Source organism: Dermacentor variabilis, chromosome 1, assembly GCF_050947875.1.
Source record: "Dermacentor variabilis isolate Ectoservices chromosome 1, ASM5094787v1, whole genome shotgun sequence".
Taxonomy (NCBI): Eukaryota; Metazoa; Arthropoda; class Arachnida; order Ixodida; family Ixodidae; genus Dermacentor; species Dermacentor variabilis.
The window spans coordinates 15,937,429-15,957,847 of NC_134568.1; the positions used below are offsets into that span (position 1 = coordinate 15,937,429).

At 45.9% G+C, this 20,419-nt stretch overlaps 1 protein-coding gene across 1 annotated transcript in view; it reads left to right on the forward strand.

Annotated features, from left to right (window-relative positions):
- Positions 1 to 1,051: 1,051 nt before the first annotated feature.
- LOC142575561 (uncharacterized) overlaps positions 1,052 to 20,419 on the forward strand; it is a 51,797-nt gene continuing 32,429 nt past the window's right edge. The window contains exons 1-6 of the mRNA XM_075685015.1: positions 1,052 to 1,093; positions 1,908 to 2,191; positions 3,459 to 3,821; positions 3,898 to 4,053; positions 4,789 to 4,970; positions 8,989 to 9,160. Coding sequence (XP_075541130.1) covers positions 9,048 to 9,160 — 113 coding nt within the window. The 5' untranslated portion in view covers positions 1,052 to 1,093; positions 1,908 to 2,191; positions 3,459 to 3,821; ... (1 more) ...; positions 4,789 to 4,970; positions 8,989 to 9,047. The remainder of the gene's footprint in view (positions 1,094 to 1,907; positions 2,192 to 3,458; positions 3,822 to 3,897; positions 4,054 to 4,788; positions 4,971 to 8,988; positions 9,161 to 20,419) is intronic.

The window sequence follows — 20,419 nt, forward strand, 5'->3', positions numbered from 1 at the left end:
CGCTTCCACACTCAATTTTCCTCAAAGGTCTAAATACCACAATGACACATGCTTGAAATTTACTTTTTTCAGTTGATGCTATGTGGTCGGGCTTCGTACGGGTACTACTGCTACTTACCTGATGCCACAACGTTGGACAAACACACAAAAATCCCGGAACGAGCATTTTTGTAGAGCAAAGCGAACATTTCCTCATTTCGTAAGGCAAGGTTTCTTGCGTCTACTTTATGAAAATGCATGCTGCACAGAGGACAGATTCAGTGGAGGCTTGTAGAGATCGCTCACAGTCGCATTTATCTTACTAAAAAACTATTCCGCACCAAGACAGCGTGCGGTTGAGCAGTAGAAGCAAAAACAAATGCTCCGCCGATCAGTGCAGCCGGCATAACACGTACTAACCAGCGTTCAAACTGCGCGCGCCCAAAACTGAAACCGAAAGTGATTCAGCCGTTCACGCTACATGCTCTATAAATCAGCATTGTGGGGCAATACGAGGGCCCTGGCAATACCTTGCGATGAAGGTGCACAGAGAGCAAGCGTGAGCGGAGCCGCAAATAGAGAATTGTGCACCGAAATAGTCCCCTGTTGAACGGAAAGCGCCGAGCAGACGACGTGTCCCACGAGCCTCTGCGAGTTTACGCCTCGCCTGTTGATTTTGTTTCTCTATGGCCCCAGACTGATCCGAGCGCACTGCGACGGCAAAGTTTTTCTTTTGTATATTTCGCGAATCGTTCAGGAGTGTTTGGTGTCATCTAACGAGGCCTTCCGAATACCGTTGACCGCAGCGCCGTCGTTTTCTGCGGCGTATGGCTGCTCAAGCAGCAGCCGCGACGAGCATCGCTTCCCCAAAGGGAAAATCCTTGCAGCGCGATTGATTGCGGCAGTAAAGAAAAATAATTTTAAGCCTACGATCCACAGCATGATCTGCCCAGACCACTTCCGCTACGACGAATATTGCTGGAGTCTGTCGATAATGAGGTCAATAGGAATTCCCGTCAAGTGTGTCGCAGTCCCTTCAGTATTCTTCCACAGAAGGAATGCGTCGCTGCCGCCGCCGCCGAAAGCAGCTTTCGCCAAAAGAAAAAAAAAGGAGGTAAGAGTTGGAAAACGCAGATTCCTGAGCAGAGTAACATGCGTGCACAGCAGCTATGCAGCGCAGTCGCGTTTTCTCGTCAGTGCATTACGTTCTGCACACCCCTCACGCCAGCAAACACGTTTCACTTGCTATCATATCCTAATTATTTGTGGCTCAGCTCCGATAAAACTAGCTACAGTTGCAGTTGGTCGCGCGTTTCTAGCAGTGATCGCTAGACATGAACAACTGTCGTCGCCTTTAGGAATGTCAATGGTAGGCTCGCAGTGGAAAAAAAAAGAAAATGCACAGAACGTTCAGCATGTAAAGCCGCGCAGTGTTGCATATCACGGAAAGTGCCTCTATCGTTGGCAGGTGCTGCATTGTTGAGTGCGCAATTAGCCATTACAACCCGCCGCGGTAGCCCGTGCAATGGGTGTGGCGTTGGCCAGCTGAGCTCGAGGTCGCGGTTTGGATCCCGGACGCAGCGGCTTCATTCTAGTGGCGCGGAATGCAACAAACACTCGCGTACCGCGCACTAGATGCACGCTCAGGAAACCGAAGTGGTCACAGTTCCGGAGCCCCCCGCTATAACGTACCTCATAATGAGAGCGTGCTTTTTGCACGTAAGCACTTGATTTAATTGTTAAGTGAACAATTGTTTGGTGCACAGAGACATTTACTAAGCAGTTTTCATTGAGAGGTGGATAGCAGCTAGAGGTGGAAATTTTTTGCTTAAGGTGTTCATGGTTAAATTAAAACACAATTTGCTGGACTAATATTCAGGTACTGTATGCTTGGCACTACGTTAACATATTGTATGTGGTTATTTCAGATTCTAAGTGAGGTGGTGGGAACCGGCCAGAAAGGATCGCGTGAAGGAAGTGATACTTCTGCCAATGCTGCTGAGGATTGTGGCTGTCCTAATGCAGTGGACATCGCTGAAGTTGTGTCATCCCCTGCTAGACTCGACCCTCCGGGAAACCCTGTGTAATCGACAGTCATCTGAAAGGGCCACGCAAGGACTGGTGCAGATATGCAGCAAATCTGCACAAGCAGGCCTGAAGAAAAGCGTGACATCATGCTCTGTTCCATCTCAACCACATTGCACTTCACTAGGTATGTTCTGAACTGTGCATATATACTTGTGGCATAGGTGTCCACATATTACAGTTATTACAGTTGGAAAATGCATGCATACATGTGCATTTTTGTACATGTATGATATATGTGCACACAAGGAAAGATCTATAACATTATTTTCTGTATCATGTCTGAACTTTGCTTCTGCGTAAAATTTTAGTTTTTAAGTTCCATTTTATCCCATGATTTCGTCTTAAAAAATTGCATCTATATACACACACGTCGCATGTAACTTTTTTCATGTGTGCAAGTTGGTGGCCGCACAGCAGATATGCAGACTCAAGTGAACATGGTGCCTCAAGTGCCGTGCAGTTGTGTAAACAGTGAAATGGTTGATAGTGAGCCTGCACCTGACCAGTACATCGGTGATGACTACAGCACTTTTGACGACCAGGGATAGTATAACGTAAAACTATTCCAATCTGTTTTTATTTCAAAGCCACCGTTAGCCCTCCATGAAAAGCCAGAATAGTTCAAGTCCTGCCGCGCCCAAATGGGCAGAGTCCAAGCCATTTTGCACTATCATGCAGCACTAATGGCCAATTTGGAATAAAAACAGATTGGAATAGTCTTACGTTATACTGGCCCAGAGCGATGAGTAAGCTAACATTTTCACACTTCTTTCCATCAGTGAATTTGATCATTACTGGGCTTAGCATTTATTAACATTGAGGCTTCTTACCCCTGAGCATCAAAAGTAAAAAGCTCCTTAATGCAAAATTTGAGCGCAGCTCTCTATTCGTTTTCATTTCACTTATATATTGGCTAGTGCTGACAATCTGTCTTGTGCGCACGTTGCAAATGGAGCTAATTGTGGCACAACTGCCTGGCTAATCGGAAGATTGTGAGAGGCAGTGTGTGAGTGATGCATGTGCGCGATTCACAGCAGCCGCCGCAGACAGACCTCCGCTCATGCAGAGCTTTGTTTCCATATAGTATTGGTGCACACACTCTCCGCATGCCTTATCAATGGCATCATCGGCGGACAGACGACACGCAGTACTCTGGCGCCATGTTGCAGCGGTCGTCACTGCAGAACTCGTCTTGCGTGGCACTACGCCTTTCTTCTCATGCTTTTTCCATACCCTCCCTCCTCCGCTTTCCTCCTCACGGTTCCACTGTACCCTCCTGAGGGATAGCGATGCTCAACGCAAAAACGGGCACTTGAGAGCTGTGCTCTAAACAATATAGGTTGAGTTGACTTCCCCTCTGATCTTTTGGTATTGTTCTGTGGTTTCTCCAGGAACACATCTGCCTTTGTGGAAGGGGCTAGCACCAACCACCAGCAAGGCAGTCAAGTGATTTTGGTGCAGGAGGAGCACTTGAGAAAGCTAGTGCAAGCCTGTCGTACCTGCCTCTCACCATGCAAGCAAGTAGACATCCAGTGCAATGGAACTGTGGTGTACGTTTACACAGAATGCTATGCTGGGCACCACTTCTTTTGGTAAAACCTTTGTTGAAACTACAGCTGTGTGCTGCAGTGCTGCTTTTGGGAAGCAACCAGACTTCCTGTCTGACAATGCCGGCCCCCCTTGGTGGCCATGTGGTTAGCGAAAGGACCTTTTCCAACCTTCAGAGCAGCTATTTATGGCCAGCAATTGACACAGTAAGTAGGCTGCACAAGAAATGTTCGAACTATTTTTTTTAAAAACATGTAAATGCACAAAGTTTTGTGCTTGTAGCTTTGGACAGCCGAAGTACTTGAGGAAACTCGTGGAAGGCAACTAAGTCTACCTGGGGATGGACGAGCTGACTCTCCAGGTTACAGTGCCAAGTTTGGCACGTACACGTTGCTGGATATGGAGGCCGAAAAGAGAATCTATGCTGAATTTGTGCAGGTTTGTTATAAATGCTGCTTTTTGTCTTTTACGAAATACAGTTAGGAGAAATGTGCCTCTTGTTTTAGTCAAATGAATCTGGTGGGAGCTGCTGCATGGAGCTTGAAGGCGTAAAATATGCTCTTGTATTCCGAGAGTCATGGCATCACAGTTGCATTGGTAATTACACAGACAGGCTATTACTTTTCGTTCAGTAAAAAATTTTTAGTGTATATATCAACTAAAACTTTTCTCTCAAGTGCTCAACACTGAGCCTAATGTTAACGCTATCTTGCAGTTGCCACAGCCTGTATGCAGTGTGCTGCGCAAAAGGTTACGTGTGAAAAGACATTTAGAGAGGCTCTAAGGCTGTGACACACCTGTGTAAGCAACTCGGAAGGTTTAGGTGCCATAAACTAAATTCACGCTGCCACAATTAATATACACAGATCTTGCTTTCAAGTCCCTTGGTGTGTGAAATTTGTTTTTCACTCAAATGAAGTTGGAGGCAGTTGTATGGCACTGGAGGGCCTCAAATGAGCCATAGCTTTCCTTGAAAGCAAGAACATTGAAATTGCCTCTGTTGTGACAGAGACATGTCCATATAATGTGCTTCTTTAAAAAGGAGAAGCCACGTATCGCACATAAGTGCATCCTTTGGCAAGTGGTGAAAGGTACTTTCAACAGGACAATGTCTTTGATGCACATACAGATATTGAACTCCATGTGACCAACATTTTCTAATATGTATTTCAGGTATCTCTGAGAAACTTCTTACCACAGCAAAGCACTCTGGCTGTACAGAACTTGGCCCGTGGTGAAATCCACAAAAAATCATCTGTACTGGTTGGCTGCTTCAAGTGTAGGCCACAAGGGGCTCGTTGTGCCAAAGTGGCTTTCTCTGCTAAGCCATGTCAAGGATATTCATGCTCATGAAGGTGATCCGTTTCCTTCTTATCTTCGTGGAGACATTGAGCCATGTGGGTGGCTGGATGGAGGGGAGCCTTATTGTACTTACATATGGGGATATCTTGTTTTTCAAATACTAAGCCACATAATTTTTTCATGCAAGCACATTTAGCTAAATGCTACTAATGTGGTACCAATCCTGATCAATAGGTCCGGGAAGCCTAACAAAATTTTATGCAATGTTGAATTGAATAAACATAAGCATAAAACAGAACTGGATCTTATAGAAATGCAATGTGTTGGACTGGGCTAGTTGGCAGTCCATTATAAAAACAGCTCAACAGCAGACGAAGGACAAAACGTGTCTGTTCATTCTTTCGTTCCATTCGCTGTTGCGCTGTTGTTATAAAAAACTTAGAGATGTGCTTGTCCTGTAAAAAGACATGGGGCCTTAGCGTGACAGCGCTAAGGGCCCCATGTCACAGAAAATCGGGTGTCAGCGGAGTTGTCAGTGAGTGAAAATTTCTGTACACATTTAGGTATATGTATATGCCATGCCTTGCTATATGACATGCGGTATATGTGGATCATATTGCCACGTCATTCTATCACTAAAGTTGCTCACAGCTTGTCTTACCATTCTTGACAAAATTATTCCTCGGAATTTTGAGAATGACAGCCCACAAACGAATGTCATGAAACAAAACACAGACAGCGCATGCCTTTTATGTTAAACTTTCTCTGACTTAAACATTAAAATTGCACAACAATAACAGAAACCTGAAAATTGTATAATTTTTTTGGTGTGGCTGTGCGATACCTCTGGGATTGGCCCATGCAGGAGGCCATGTTTCTACCAGAAAGCTCGCCTTCCTGCATAACATTTGCTGCCAGCATTTTCTGGTAAACAGTTAGGGTTACATAAGCTGCAGTTGCCGGGAGGTGTGAAAAGCAGTCGGGGATCTTTGAATGCTATCGCATTCCACTTTTAAAGGCGAAGCTTAGGCGTCCTCCAAATTTTTCTCTTGAAAAATGCTGAAAATGCTAACAAACAAATGAATAATATTATAGAGCACAACTTTTTCTCAGCTGTTACCTTCACATATTACATTGAACATCTGTGAGAGATATATGTCAGCTATCAGCTATTAATAAAGGCTGCTATTCTTCCTTGGCTGCTGAATGGCCGTTGCAAGAACTGTTGTAAGGAACAGTTGAAATTGAGCACCTTTTGTCCCACTTCCGTGGTTCTGTTGTTCCGCCATAATGCATCTGCTGGCACAGTCATATGTATATAGAAGGAAGATAATAGTAGAATAACCATTGGCATATACCAATTCGTCAGCCATTGCATGAGTCGTGTGGAGCTTTTGGTTTGGCTCCCACAGGCACAACGTTGTCTTTCGTTACATATTTAATTCCCGTTTTCTTTATTACGCGTAAAAGGCTTATTACTAATTTCACTTCCATTCATAATTCTACATTTCGCTTTAAGAAGGAAGAAAAAGAAAGTTAATTTTGCCCACAGTTTTCTTGCCGTCATTGTCTGTTTGCTTCAAATGGTTGTTGTCTAAATACAGTGAAATCTCGTTAAACCATAGTTGGCCGGAGCTCGGAAAAAGTACATACTAAATGGTAGTACTGCTTAACCGAAATAGCCCACTTACCTGTCAAAAATGGTGCTACGATAGAGTGCGATGAAAAGGCAGAAAAAATGCAGTATTTATTCACTTCACTGACAAAAGTATGTTATTTTCGTTTGATGCCATGGCGCGCTAGCAGCGACGACGGCAACCTCAAACACACTCAAGCTACAAGCCAGCTTTTCCGCCAGCCCCCTCGTCTCGGCAAACACCCGCATGAGGCAGGCGTAACACACAGTATGTGCCACTGTTGGGCCCGAATTGCCCATGCTGTTGCTTTCCGTGTCATTCTCATCACTGTCGTTAGGCGACACTTCGGCAATAACAGAAGCAACGGTGGCGAAAAATCGAGCTTCGGAAAGTTGAACCTCATAGCCCATGCATTTTCGTGGTCGCAGCAGCATTGCTGACCAACTTCTCCTTCACATTCCAAATGCCTCACACCATAGTCAACGGTAGATCCCTCTCGTGTGCCAGCACCGACTTCTTTATGCCATGTTCGACAGCTCGAACAATGTCGAATTTTTCTTCTATGCGGAGCACCCAGTTTTTGTCTTAGCTTGCACGACCAGTGATGTTCCGTACCTCGCAGTAGAATTCCCATTTCTATGCATGAAAATTCCCTATTTGCGACAATCATCCCTGATTTATTCCAAAAATATCGCCAGATATCTCCCTGCTTATATATATACTTTGGAATACACTGAAATTTTATTTCAGTGTATAACCTTCACAAAGGCTGGTCCACCAGCTGAAAGCTCAGCAATATATTTTGCAGTAACAATGTTCGTTGTACTCTTCTTTTTTTAAGTTATTCCTACAGGACCAACATGATTTCTCCGCTATATATATATATATATATATATATATATATATATATATATATATATATATATACACACACAGCAGAATAAAAAGCAGTTCTGGGTCCGGGTAAATATTCACAGTGAAGTAGACGCGCGTATGAAGCGGTTTATTGACGTTTCGGCCGGGGTCCGGCCTTCATCAGAATGAAGGCCGGATGAATCAGAATTCTGATGAAGCACCCCGGCCGAAACGTCAATAAACCGCTTCATACACGCGTCTACTTCACTGTGATATATATATATATATATATATATATATATATATATATATATATATATATATAGAGAGAGAGAGAGAGAGAGAGAGAGCTAAATATATGTAATATGCACCCAACGCAGTGCCTTAGCACCTATGGTGTGGCGCTACGAAGCACGACGTCGCGTGATGTATCCCGGCCGCGGCAGCTGCATTTCGAAGAGGTGAAATGCAAAAGCGCCCATGTCCCGTGCATTGGGGGCACATTAAAGATCCCCTGGTGGTCAAAATTAATCCAGAGTCCCCCACTATGCTGTGCCTCACAATCATATCGTGCTTTTGGGAGGTAAAACCCAAAATCGGTTCATTCATATGCGTGTGTGTGTTTTCAAAAACATTGCAGTTTATTCAGCATCTTGCCTCAGTGGTGTTACAAGAACTTAATTTCTAATGTGGCGCTATCTAATGTCGGTTCCCAACATACTTTCTGCATAGACAGAGCTCTATAGCATCAACACTGGTGGCTAGCTGCTTTTTAGCGATTCTGAATAAATTACCCTATCAAATATTGATGCAAGAAATTGCAGTTCGCATATTATACCGAAACAGCACACCAGCTTTTCAACAACAAAGGCTATTAGAACTTGAAGCCAGCCAGGTCCTAGTTTGGCTCGTGCACTGAAAAGGGTGTGCTGTGGTTTGTCAAAGTGATTGCTCGCTCAAAGGTACCGTTCTAGTATTTACTTCATCAATATTAATGTTCCCTGCAATACCGCAAAAATTCCCACCTTCCCTTTCGCTCAAATTTGAGGTTGAAAATTCCCCGAAAAAGGAAAATTCCCTGCACGTAACAATACTGTGCACGACACCACAACACGGGCCACAGCACTCCGACTCTGGCACTGTGCCGAAACGATGTTGATATTGATGTGAATTCACCCTTCCAAGCGCCCTCTGCGTTTGCGCTTGGAGGCTGTTCTGATCTCTGAGGCTAGTTGTTCTGCTGGGCCGACGTACCGCTGTGATTTCTCAACAAAAATTGGAAACACTATGTGTTAACCGATACGTACGCAATAAGCTGGTACGGTTTATGCGGGTACAAAACGCATTATGTTCAATGGCCGCTAAATCGGGGATTTGACTGTACTACTTTCAAAATGAAACTACTGTTTTAGCGGGTACAGTTTAACGAGGTTTTACGGTACATAGTTACTAGGCAAAATATTGTGAAGTTGCAGTTACCCGTAAAGTGAAAAGTCAGTTCATAAGTCTTGCTCTTCCATCTCAGTGTTGTTGCGTACAGGCTAATTTATAAAGAATTATTTACTTTTTTTACTTGCAGACTCCAAGGCCTTCAAAACACTGAAGGACATAGCCAGAGCAAGGCCCCTGCTTGTTGACATGCCGCAGCTTTCAACATCATTTCAAACATATGGCGTGGAAGCATTGCCCGGCCTGCTGCTCCACTTTGCCCCGAAGCTTTGCCAGTATTCTTATGAAGGAATGAAGGCCAGGTAAACCTTCTGCAACTGTTTTTTGCAGCTGGACAGAAGCAAGGTAATGTTGTTTGACATCGCTTGGAGATACTCAAGTTACTTTTTTCATTCCGCCTAATTAGATAATTAGTCTTCATTAATCAACTTCTCAAATATTATCATTAGATTAAATATGTTGATGAGAAAATTGTAGAAAAACATGAAAAAATCCCGATGCGGATCTCTGTTGTCAATATGTGCTACTTCTATTGTCAATATGTGTTACATAAAAGTGTTTTTTGGCGCTTGAAAGAAGCCCGCAGTTGCACACAAAACTGCCGCGTGACTGGCCTCCCGAGGAATTTTGCATTTACATTTATTCGTGGACTTCTTTCACGGTCGGAAAAACGCTTTTTTGTAGCACATATTAAGCAACAGAAAGCTGTATCGGGAGTTTTTCATGTTGTCCTACAATCTTCTCATTGACATTTTTCATCTAATTATAACATTTGAGAAGTAGATTAATTAATTAATACTAATGATTTAATTATGCAGATTGAAAGAATAATTTGAGTATCTCCAAGCGACCGTAAACAACATTACCTTGCTTCTGTCCAGCTACGAGGCATTTGCATATTTTTAAACTCTGGCTAAAGTTAGCTGGGACACCCTGTATATATACTCACACATGAGTTCCAAATGAACTGCCATGTCACCACCTTGCAAAAACAGAATTTAAAAAAAGCCATAAATAGTAATAAAAAAGAGATCATAGAACACTTCTCAGCCTTTTAGAAAAACCAATGAACATGAGCAGAGTGCACAATTCACTGCACATTCAAGATATGGTATTTCTTTGTCACACAAGGCGACCAAGCACTTACTGACACAGCCATTCCTGGCTATCACTACCACTTCAACTATCACCTTTGTACAATAACTTGCATGCTTTAAAAGAGTGGATGGAGTGCAGCCACACTGATTACATAAGAAAGCCTTCCCTACCCTTCTGCATCTTTAAATAGTGTTCTTTTAGTCTAAGATTTAGGCATTTTCCAGTCTTCTTTGCCTATTTCAGTACGCAGGAAAAGGGGACACCATAAACAACTCCCTCGGAACTGTTGACGACTTGTTCGCTCGTGGTGTACCTCGGGTCACCACTCGGCGGTAATGTGTCCTACTCTGCAGAATGACAAGAACATGTTTACCTCAATGCCATGTTGACTTGTTCCCTCTGCCCACAGTTGCCAGGTGTGTTTTCTACATCAGCCTACACTCCCCTACACTTAGTTTGAGAGCCACAGCACTGACTTCCAGGTCACAAGTTCAGTTGGTTTGGCGGTCGCCGGATATGGGTTGGCCGTCTGGAGTGAGCTTCACATGCAGGGGTTGGTGCTGAGCTTGACTGTGGTTCCTGTATGTTCCACCATGCATTTTGCTCAATATGGCTATCATCATTACAACAATGAACATGGTCAAAGGGCTGGGTGACATGGTGATCTTCAGAATTCTGTTTCCCAAGACATGTTCAATAGCCCCTTCATCCAACGCTGACCAAGGCCGGAGTTATGGCAAAGGACAGCCTGGCCACAGACCCATTTCCGTTTTGTTGGCATGTGCCTTTTTATGTTCGGCCGTTACGGTTTCTGCAGAACCAGGTCCAGGCATCTGTTGGATCGATAGCCCAGGAGCATTTCAGGCAGGGATTTATCCCTACCTCCATATGGTGTGCATCTGTGGTCATGCAGCCACCAGTTTAAGTGAGTTGAGAGTGTTCCTCTTGTGAGCCTTTTTAGACCATCTTCGAATGCCCTCACGGCTCTGTCTGCTAGCCCATTAGATTGCATTTGAAGTACAGATGGTGCCGTGTGGCATTCTTCGTGATGAATCTTCGAGTTTGGCTCTGACGAAGGCACTACCATTTTCAGACACTAGACGATTCGGCAGACCAAATCGGGCAAATGTGACCCTTAAGATCTCAATAGTTACTGCGGTGGTTGCCCTATTTGTTGTGATGGCTTCGATCCAGCCTGAATCCACAACACAACAACACACCATCTTGTCTTCAATTGGGCCGGCATAGTCTATGTGAACACATGTCCCTGGCTGAGTTGTTGCTGGCCATGCAGCTTCTCTCTCAGTTGGTGCCATAGGTGCTGTCTGCTGTCAGATTGGGCAATTGTGCAGAAGCTGTTCAATGTCTTTGTAAATTTCTGGCCACCACACAAGTTTCTGCCTTGCGTTGTTCAAGTAGTTGTTCCTGCCTCAGGAACAACTACTTGATCTCCCATGAAGATGAGCTGTCCATCTGTAGTGAGGAAATTCCTCCGTCTCCAAAATGGCAGTACTTAGTCATGGTTAGACCTAGGCAGTTTCTTGGGCCATCCCCCCTTTATGTGTTCACACAGACATTGCATGAGTTGGTCTTTTCTAGTCACGTCTGCAACCTGCTTCCTTGAGGCAGGTGCTGTGTCCGAAATGCTGGCTACCAGTGCACTGTATTTTTGGTCAGAGTCTTGCATCCGCAGTTCAGTCTCGCTGGCTGGCACAGGTAGTCGACTCAGTGCATCTCCATTTTGATTGCTGGATTCAAGCTTATATTTCATGGTGTACTTGTAGGCCCCAGGGGTAATTGCCTACCTCTGAATGTGTGATGCAGCAGTACTAGGAATTGGCCTGTTTTCTTTGAAAAGCCCCGCCAGTGGTTCATGACCAGTCTTCAATGTGAACTCCCTGCATAACATGTACCGTGTTTACTTGAAGACCTCGATCTATTCAACTTGCCGAGAAATAAACAGTAATATTTAAAGTATGGGCTGGCACATTTCTTTTCAAACAAACGAAAAACTTTAAATGTGACACACCTTTACCTACCGTGAGCTCGGCTACTACATCTCGCTAGTAGATGCAGCAAGTAGCATCTCCATCGATACTTCCAGAGAAATCATCCTTATCAGATGCTTCACGGACGTCCTCGGCACGCCAAATGGCGCCGTTCTTGATGCCGTCGCGTGCGTTGGATATACATAACTTCTTAAAGGCAGTCTCGCTGATCTCGAAACTGGCTTTACGGTGGGCAGGTCGGAGCAACTCCATTTGTTTGTACATTTTCTAGCTTTGTTCACGAATATAGGCAGTTATCTTATTTTGGGCAACATTTTCTAAAGAAGAAAAAAAAAACAGTAGACCTATATTCAAATAAATACAGTAGTCGCGGAATGTCGCCACTGCAAACACGAGGGCCAGGGATTACCTTTACAACTGAAAATAATTATCTGTCTTTGTGAGGGTGCAGCATCTGAACGCTATTGGTCGGTCAATACCATCAAACACGTGAGAAAGCACAGCACCAATTCCCTCTTGCGAGGCATCACATTCTAGCCATAGTTCCTTCATGGGGTCTAAGTGAACAAGCAAATTTGAATTTATCAGAGCCTTCTTACAGCTACAAACACTGTCTTCTCTTCACCTGCCCACAGCCATTTGCTGTCTTTCTGTAGCAAACAGTACAGGGATGCCAGGAGACATGACATGCTAAGCAGAAGGCTTCAGTAATGGGGGTCAGGCCCAGGAACGATCCGAGTTCCTGGATATTTCTGTGTGCTGGTGCTCTCATGATAGTGTCCGGTTTCTTTTCCGCTGGATGCAATCCATGTCAGTCAATTTTTTATTGCAGGTAGGTCACTTCTTGTGCTCTGAACACACACTTTTCTTTCCGCAACCGGATACCATTCTCTCGAAAAATTTCCAGTACCCTCTTCACCATTTTCCGATAGCTATTCTTTTATTCTGTGATCAGCAGATCATCTGAAAAGACTTGAGTGCCTGGAATGTTTTTCAGAAGTTCTTCCATCTTCCTTTGGAATATGGCAGGAGCTGATGCAATGCCATATGGCAGTCTGTTACAGTGAAACCTCGTTAAACCATAGTTGGCCGGAGCTCGGAAAAAGTACGTACTGAATGGCAGTACAGTCGACTCCCGTTAATACAAAGTTCATGGGGACCGCAAAAAACTTCGAATTAAACGAACTTCCAATTAAGCACAAAACACAAAAAACAGCACTTTATTTGTGGCGAAATCGAGTATTTTCTCTAAGAAAAATAGTCGGTCATCTTGCTTTGCTTCTTCTTGCCGAATCGCGCTGCTGAAAGCAAGTTCTGCAGGCTGTAGATGTGGCGGAACGCTTCTTCCGCGTTACCTTCAGCGGCAAAGAAGCGCTCCGCAAGAACAAGGCCCGCAGCTACATCGGCAGCCTTAGGTTGCGGCTCGCCTTCAACGTCATCATCGCTTTCCTGGGTCGCTTCCTGGGGCCGAATAATCTCTACAATTTCGCTATCCGTCATCGCACCGCACGTTTCGACTGCCTTGTCTACGGCGACGCAATCTTCAAAATTGACGTCCCCGAGAGCATCACCAAAATCAGTGCCGTCAAGCTCGCTTGTTGACGCTTCCTCTGCTGAAATTTCAGAGGCATCCTCCGAAGAAGCTGCCACAAAACCGCAAGCCCTGAAGCAGTTTGCGATTGTTTCTTGCTTCACACGATCCCATGCTCGCGCCAACATGTGGATGGCACTAAGCAGGCTCACCTCGTACTTTGTGGAGCTATCCATACACAAAATCATGCGCTCGAGGAGGTGCCACCTGTACAGGACTTTAACATTCTTGATGATGCCTTGGTCCATTGGCTGCAAAACAGCCGTTGTGTTTGCAGGCAAAAATGCGAGGCGTATTGCACTCAAGGCTGGCACATTCACGTGAGCACTGCAGTGATCGACAAGGAACAACACCTTGCGGTGCGAAGCAGCAAACTTGCGGTCCAATTTGCTTATCCAGCTCTTGAAGATTTCGGCCGTCATCCACGCTTTTTTGTCCGCCTCATAGTCCACAGGCAGCGTCTTCATGCCTTTAAAACATCTCGGCTTCGCGGCTTTCCCGATCACAAGTAACCGACATCGTTCCGTGCCAGTCAGGTTTGCCGTGATCACCACCGATGCTCTCTCCCTGCTGCGTTTGCCCCCAGCACAGTCGTCGTCCTTGAATGTCAGGGTCTTCTCTGGTAGAAGCCGATAGAAGAGTGCAGTCTCATCTGCATTGAAGATGTCTTCCGGTCTGTATTCGGCGAGATATTCACGCAGCTTTCCATCCTTCCACGTGGTGCATGTTTCCTGGTTAACGGACGCCTTTTCACCACACACGCTCTTGAAAACCAGGTCATGGCCATCTTTAAAGCGCGTCAGCCATCCATCTGACGAAACGAAGTCCTCGATCCTCAACATTGCTGCAAGCGTTTGGGCTTTCATCGCAACGATGTCTCTGCTGAGAGGAAGTTTGTTGCTCCTGGCCTCCCTAATCCAAACCAGCAGAGCCTTCTCCAACTCTGGGTAAGCGCCGGTGCGCATTCCCTTCCGAGAAGTCTTGAACTTGTCGTTCTCAAATGCATCCATTATTGTGCGCTTGTTCTTGATGTAGTTAGAGAGCGTGTTCGGCTTGATCCCGTACTTCCGCGCTATGTCTTGTTTGGCGGCACCTCCCTTCTCAACTTCCTTCAAAACCTCGACTTTCGTTGCCAGGTCGAGCGTGCGATAAGAGCCACGGTTTGCCATGGCTATAAACTGCGCGACTAGGTACAGTCAATTCCGAATCACTCGTGGAACAACCTAGCCTACGAGCTTCCCGCACAAAGGCGCTCGACCAACACACGCCTCGACGTAACGCTGCGCACGCTGCAAAACTAATCTCGCACAATCTCGCCACTGCCAGTATGCAGCGCTGCGTGCACCTATGGCACCCGCGTGGCCTCCGCGATCAGCTCCGGCCACGCGCGGCAGCCGCGCGTGGCCTCCGGCGGGAGCCGCTTGGCCTCCCGCCGGAGTTGATCGCGGAGGCCACGGCAGCCGTAGCAATGAATAATCGCGCCGCTCCAAAAAGGATGGCGTTGTGGGCGGCTGCGGTGGCGATGACACCAACGCGGAGCACGGAACTGTTGCAACACTTGAAAAATTGCACATTCTGCCGAAGAATGACGGTCACCTCGAGGATCCCGGCTGAAAATTAACTTCCAATTAAACAACATTACTGGATGAGGACTTCGAATTATCGAGCGATTTCTTCTATAGGATTACATGCAAAACTGACGGGACCAGCACTTCACTTCTAATTAACCGAAAATTCCAATTAAGCGGCTTCGAATTATCGGGAGTCGACTGTACTGCTTAACCATTATAGCATGAGATGGCCTCTTACCTGTCAAAAACGCAACTCAGAGGGAGTGCGATGAAAGAAAAAAAAAACATGCAGTATTTATTCACTTCGCACGACAAAAGTGTCATTTTTGTTTGATGCCGCGACGGCCTCAAACTTACTGAAGCTGCGAGCCAGCTTTTCGGCCAGCACCCTCTTCTCAAAAAAACACGCATGACATATTCCTCATTGGCGTTGCATAGTCTCCGTGCACGGGCGCGGTCGCACTGCAAATGTTGCGGGGCGCCTTTTTCATTGCGGGGTGCTGTTCTCATCGTGACGATTGCATTCATGAGGCTGACTTAACGCGCAGCTTCTGCCACTGTCAGGCTTGAATCGCCAGTGCTGTCGCTTTCCGTGTCGTCCTAATCGCTGTCACTAGGTGACACTTCGGCAACAGAGGCAACGATGGCGAAAAGTCAAACCTCGTAGCCGACATCTCTTCGCGGTGGCAGCAGCGCTGCCGAGCAACTTCGCATCCCAAATGCCACACTCCGTAGTCAACAGTAGATCCTTGTCACATGCCAGCGCCAGCTTCTTCGTGTCACGTTCGATAGCACAAACGATGCCTAATTTTTCTTCTGTGCTGAGCACCCGGCGTCTTTTCTTTATCTGAGCTTCGACATGACGCGAGTCCTTATTTGCACGACGTCACAACGCTCTCTGGAACGGCGCCGAAATGATGTTGATGTTAATGTGGCTTCACGCACAAACGCACAGGGCGCTTGGAGGTCGTTGTTCTGATACATGGTTCCAATCTCTGAGGCTCATTGTTCAGCTGGGCAACCTGATGATGACGACTCACCGCCTTGTTTGCGCGACGAAAAGTGGAAACACTACATGCTAACCGATATGTACGCAATAAGCTGATATGGTTTATGCAGATACAAAACACATAATGTTCAATGGCCGCTGTGTCGGGGATTTGACTTTACTACTTTTAAAACGAAACCACTGTTTAAGCGGGCATGGTTTAACGACGTTTTACTGTATACGCAAGTAAGCCTTTGCGGGTGTTCAGTACCACAACTTGCTTCACTTGTTCATCCATTGGCATGTGGCAGTGGGCTTTCCATAGGGCCGACCTTGAAAACCAGTAGCCATTCTTGAGAGAGGCGAAGATGGCATCTATTTTTGGGAGCGGATACTGGTCGACATCACAACCAGGGTTGATTGTGACCTGGAAGTCCCCACATATTCTCAAGGTTCCATCTGACTTTACCTCTGGGACGATTGGTGTTGCCCAATAGCTGTGGCTAACAGGAGACGGGATTCCTTGCTGACACATTCTGTCCAGTTCCATACCCACTTTTTCGCACAGTGCATATGGTAGTGAACAGGCTTTCAGATATCTTCGAGTTGCATCTTTCTTAATAGCACTGCTGGCAGGAGGTCCCTTCACCAGTCCTGTTCCTGGTTCAAAAAAGTCTTTGAACTTTTCTTTCAGCTGTTCTGTGACACTTACCGTATTTACACGATTGTAAGTCGACCCATTTTTTAAAAGTTGAAAATCTGAAGTGGGGGGTTGACTTACAATCGAAACCAAAACATGGCACTGCCAAAAAAGCGAAACCAACGAGATATCAGGGGAGCTACAACGTAGTTACAATTTTATGTTTGCTCTATGGCCCTACCCGTAGTTTTCGCTATCCCGCGCTTTTGTTCGCTTTTCGGAAGGGTTTTTCAACATTTTTCAGAGTTTTACAGCACACACAACCAATGACAACACTTATGGGGGGGTGTCGATAGGTGATGGAAGTGCCGCTGTTCCATTCGCGGCGGCACTCCCAGAATGGCGGCACTTGCAGGGAGTATCAATAGTTCATGGAAGAGCAGACACCGCTCACGTGTTTCTTTTTCCCTGTAGTTCTTAGTTTGACAATTCGACTCGACTGTCGGCTACGTGCTGCTTCCATGCTTCCTCAGTCATCATGAGTGCTCCAGGCCCATTAAACATACGGCGCTCATTCACAGCAGTGTTCAAGAGGGCTGCTGTCCTTTACACCGAAGAAACAAATCACTGCGTAGCAGGCCGAAAGTTCAATGCTTCTGAACGGGCGGTGCGAGAGTGGCGACTGCAGCGAAGCAAAATTTTCACTTGTGACGGCAAGCAAAGAATTTCCCACGGGCCAAATTCGGGATGCTTTCTGGAGCTATAGGCCAAGCTTGTGGCGTACCTCGCTGAAACGTGTGATCGGTCCCTGCCAGTGAAGTGCGACATGGTCATAAAACAAGCCTGGATCTTCGCCTTTTAAGGACCTGCTCTGCCGTGAGTACGAGTGGCTGGTGGCAGAAGACCATGAGCTTACGCCAAAGGGACCTGTCAAAAGAGCCTCCCTGATGGCTGCGTGTAGTTGGGTGCATTCGGTGTGGGCTGCTGTTCCACAAAATGTCGTGGTGCGGTCGTTTGCCAAATGTGGAATTTCGCTGGACGACGACGCACTGTGGGACCGTAGCAGCGATGATGATGGCAGAACTAGTGAGGACAATGGCACAAGTGAAGATGAGTAGTCCAGTAACCATGCCAGCTACCAATAAATTTTCGTTGTTGAATGCGCCCTCGGGTATGCTTTTCTTTTTTCCTGTCACACGCGATATGGGGGGATCGACTTACGTTCGAGTTGACTTACAATCGTGTAAATATGGAAGATTTTATTGTCCGGTACCAGGATTGTGCCTACCTCCTGTTTGGGCAGCAGATGAAGCTTTTGTATCACGTCTCTACCACACAGTGTGGGTCCGGGGCATTGCACAACACACAGTTTAGCAGTTGCCTAGTAGTTCTGGTGCTGTGTTGTCATGGGAAACACCCCACTAACTGGTAGCTTTCCCAAGTAGCAATGGAGCTCCCTGTTTGTGGGCTTCAGGGCTGGCCACTGCTTGGCATGGAAATGATACGTTTCTTTGGGAACTATGCAGACTGGGGAACCCGTGCCCATCTGCATTTCAAGATCCATTGGTCCCCATTTCGCTGTCTTGTAGACCGGTTTGACCGCAGTACCTTCGGTTGTTACTGTGAAAATGTCCAGAACTTGACTGCAGTCAAGTTCTAACATTGTGAGTTGCACTCACAATGTTAGCGTGCAACTTCGTTGGCTTTTTCACTTTTCCACCACTGAAACACATTGTGGTGAAATGCCCTTGTTGTGACAATTGTAGCACGTCGACATTTCATGCGAACACTTAGAAGCATCGTGCAAGCAGTCACCACAGCGAATGCACGGCCGTGGTGTTTTTGCCTTGGCGTGCCGAATTGTGGATTTGTTTTCTTCTTGAAGGCTATGGTGTTGACTTCATTCACCAATCCCGAAGCGTTCACGTGGGGTATACGCTCAATGTTTTGTATCGCCAATTCTGCAGACATGGCGGTATCCACTGCTTCTTGAAGGTTAAGGGACTTTGGCTTTGCGAGGAGCACCCGTGGGACCTTCTTTTCTCGTAACCTAATGACTAGTCTGTCACCCAGGTTTCATTCCAATGCACTACCAAAGCCATAGTTGTATGCGATCTTGCGAAGTTCTGCCAGGTGTTCGCCTACCTTCTCGCCGGTCTTCTGTACACAGGTTTGAAAACAATACGTGTCATATATTTCGGACAGTGCCGGATTCAAGTGCTGCTTGAGCAGTGCAATGATGGCGTCATAAGGTTCGTCCTGCAACTTTTTCAACGGCAACTGACTTCGAAGATGACCATATACCTTCGGGCTGAGGCATGTTATGAGAATTGTGCGCTTGTAAGTCTCTTCAGTAATTCCATTTGCATTGAAGTATGATTCTAGATGCTTGAAGTCATTTTTCGATGTATCCACATTCGAATCGAATTGCGGAGGTGCAGTGAACAATGGCATTTGAAACATTTCATGGAACATTGGCAAAATAGCATGGAACATTTGAGTAAATGGCTGTGCGCTCCCTGGTTGCACCACGCCACTTGTGCACCGGAGCAGCCTCTTGTGTCTCACGCCGAGTAGTCTGGCTTGGTTGGCGGGTGTTGTGCATACATTCTGTCTTGATCCCATCCTCATTGCCACTTGTTGACTACTTGTGTGCTTCTGGTGTATCCTGGTTCACCACTCAGCCTCAGTTGTAATGAATCTGACTCCACAGAACGACGGCATGAACATGTTTATTTCAACAACGCCATGTTGATTTGCCCCTCTGCCCACAGTTGCCAAACGTGTTTTCTACGCCGAGGGCGTGCGCGCGCGCACACGCACACATGCAAACACACACACACACACACGTGCGAGTTCCAAACAAACTGCCACATCGCCACCTTGCAAAAACAGAATTTAAGAAAAGCCATAAAAAGCAAAATAATAAAGAACATAGAACACTTCCCAGCCTTTTAGAAAAACCAGTGAACATTAGCAGAGTGCACCATTCACTGCACATTCAAGACATGGTATTTCTTTTTCACAGAAAGCAACCAAGCTCTTAGTGACACAGCCACTCATAGCTATCACTGCCACTTTAACTGAGGCGGGTTTTTTTGTTCTAGAAGGATGAAGTCCACATTAAACGGACCTGAGAAAAATGCAGTTGTTTGCTACTGGCAATATGGTCGAGCTTGCTGCAACAATTTTTTGTCTGTGCGCTCATGTCACCAAAATACCTCGAAGCTATATTGCACTTGAAATATGTATAGCCTACTGTCACCGTAATTCAGGAGTAAAATTTGAATTTGGCTCTTATATATATGTAACACAGTAATCGGCTCATATTGATTGAACTGTTCCATTTGTGCTTGCATTGGCTATAAAAAAAATGTCTAAATATCAGCACATGAGCAATATCACAATACTTTGCGACAAACTTAACATCACCAATCTGTCTTCATCTGTTGCATCCTCTGTTGCATGGGCGTAATGGCCATGACTAGATGTGGATAGCGGGTGTTTCTTCCTGGTAACAGGCGCACTCTTCTGGACTGTTGGCTGCGTTTTCCTCTTCTTCGCGTCTGTTGAAAGCCTCTACAAAATACTTCAGCTCTTCACGCTGCTACCACGCTTCCCCAAAGTGTTTAGGCAGAAAACTCGTGACGTCTTTCACCTTGGA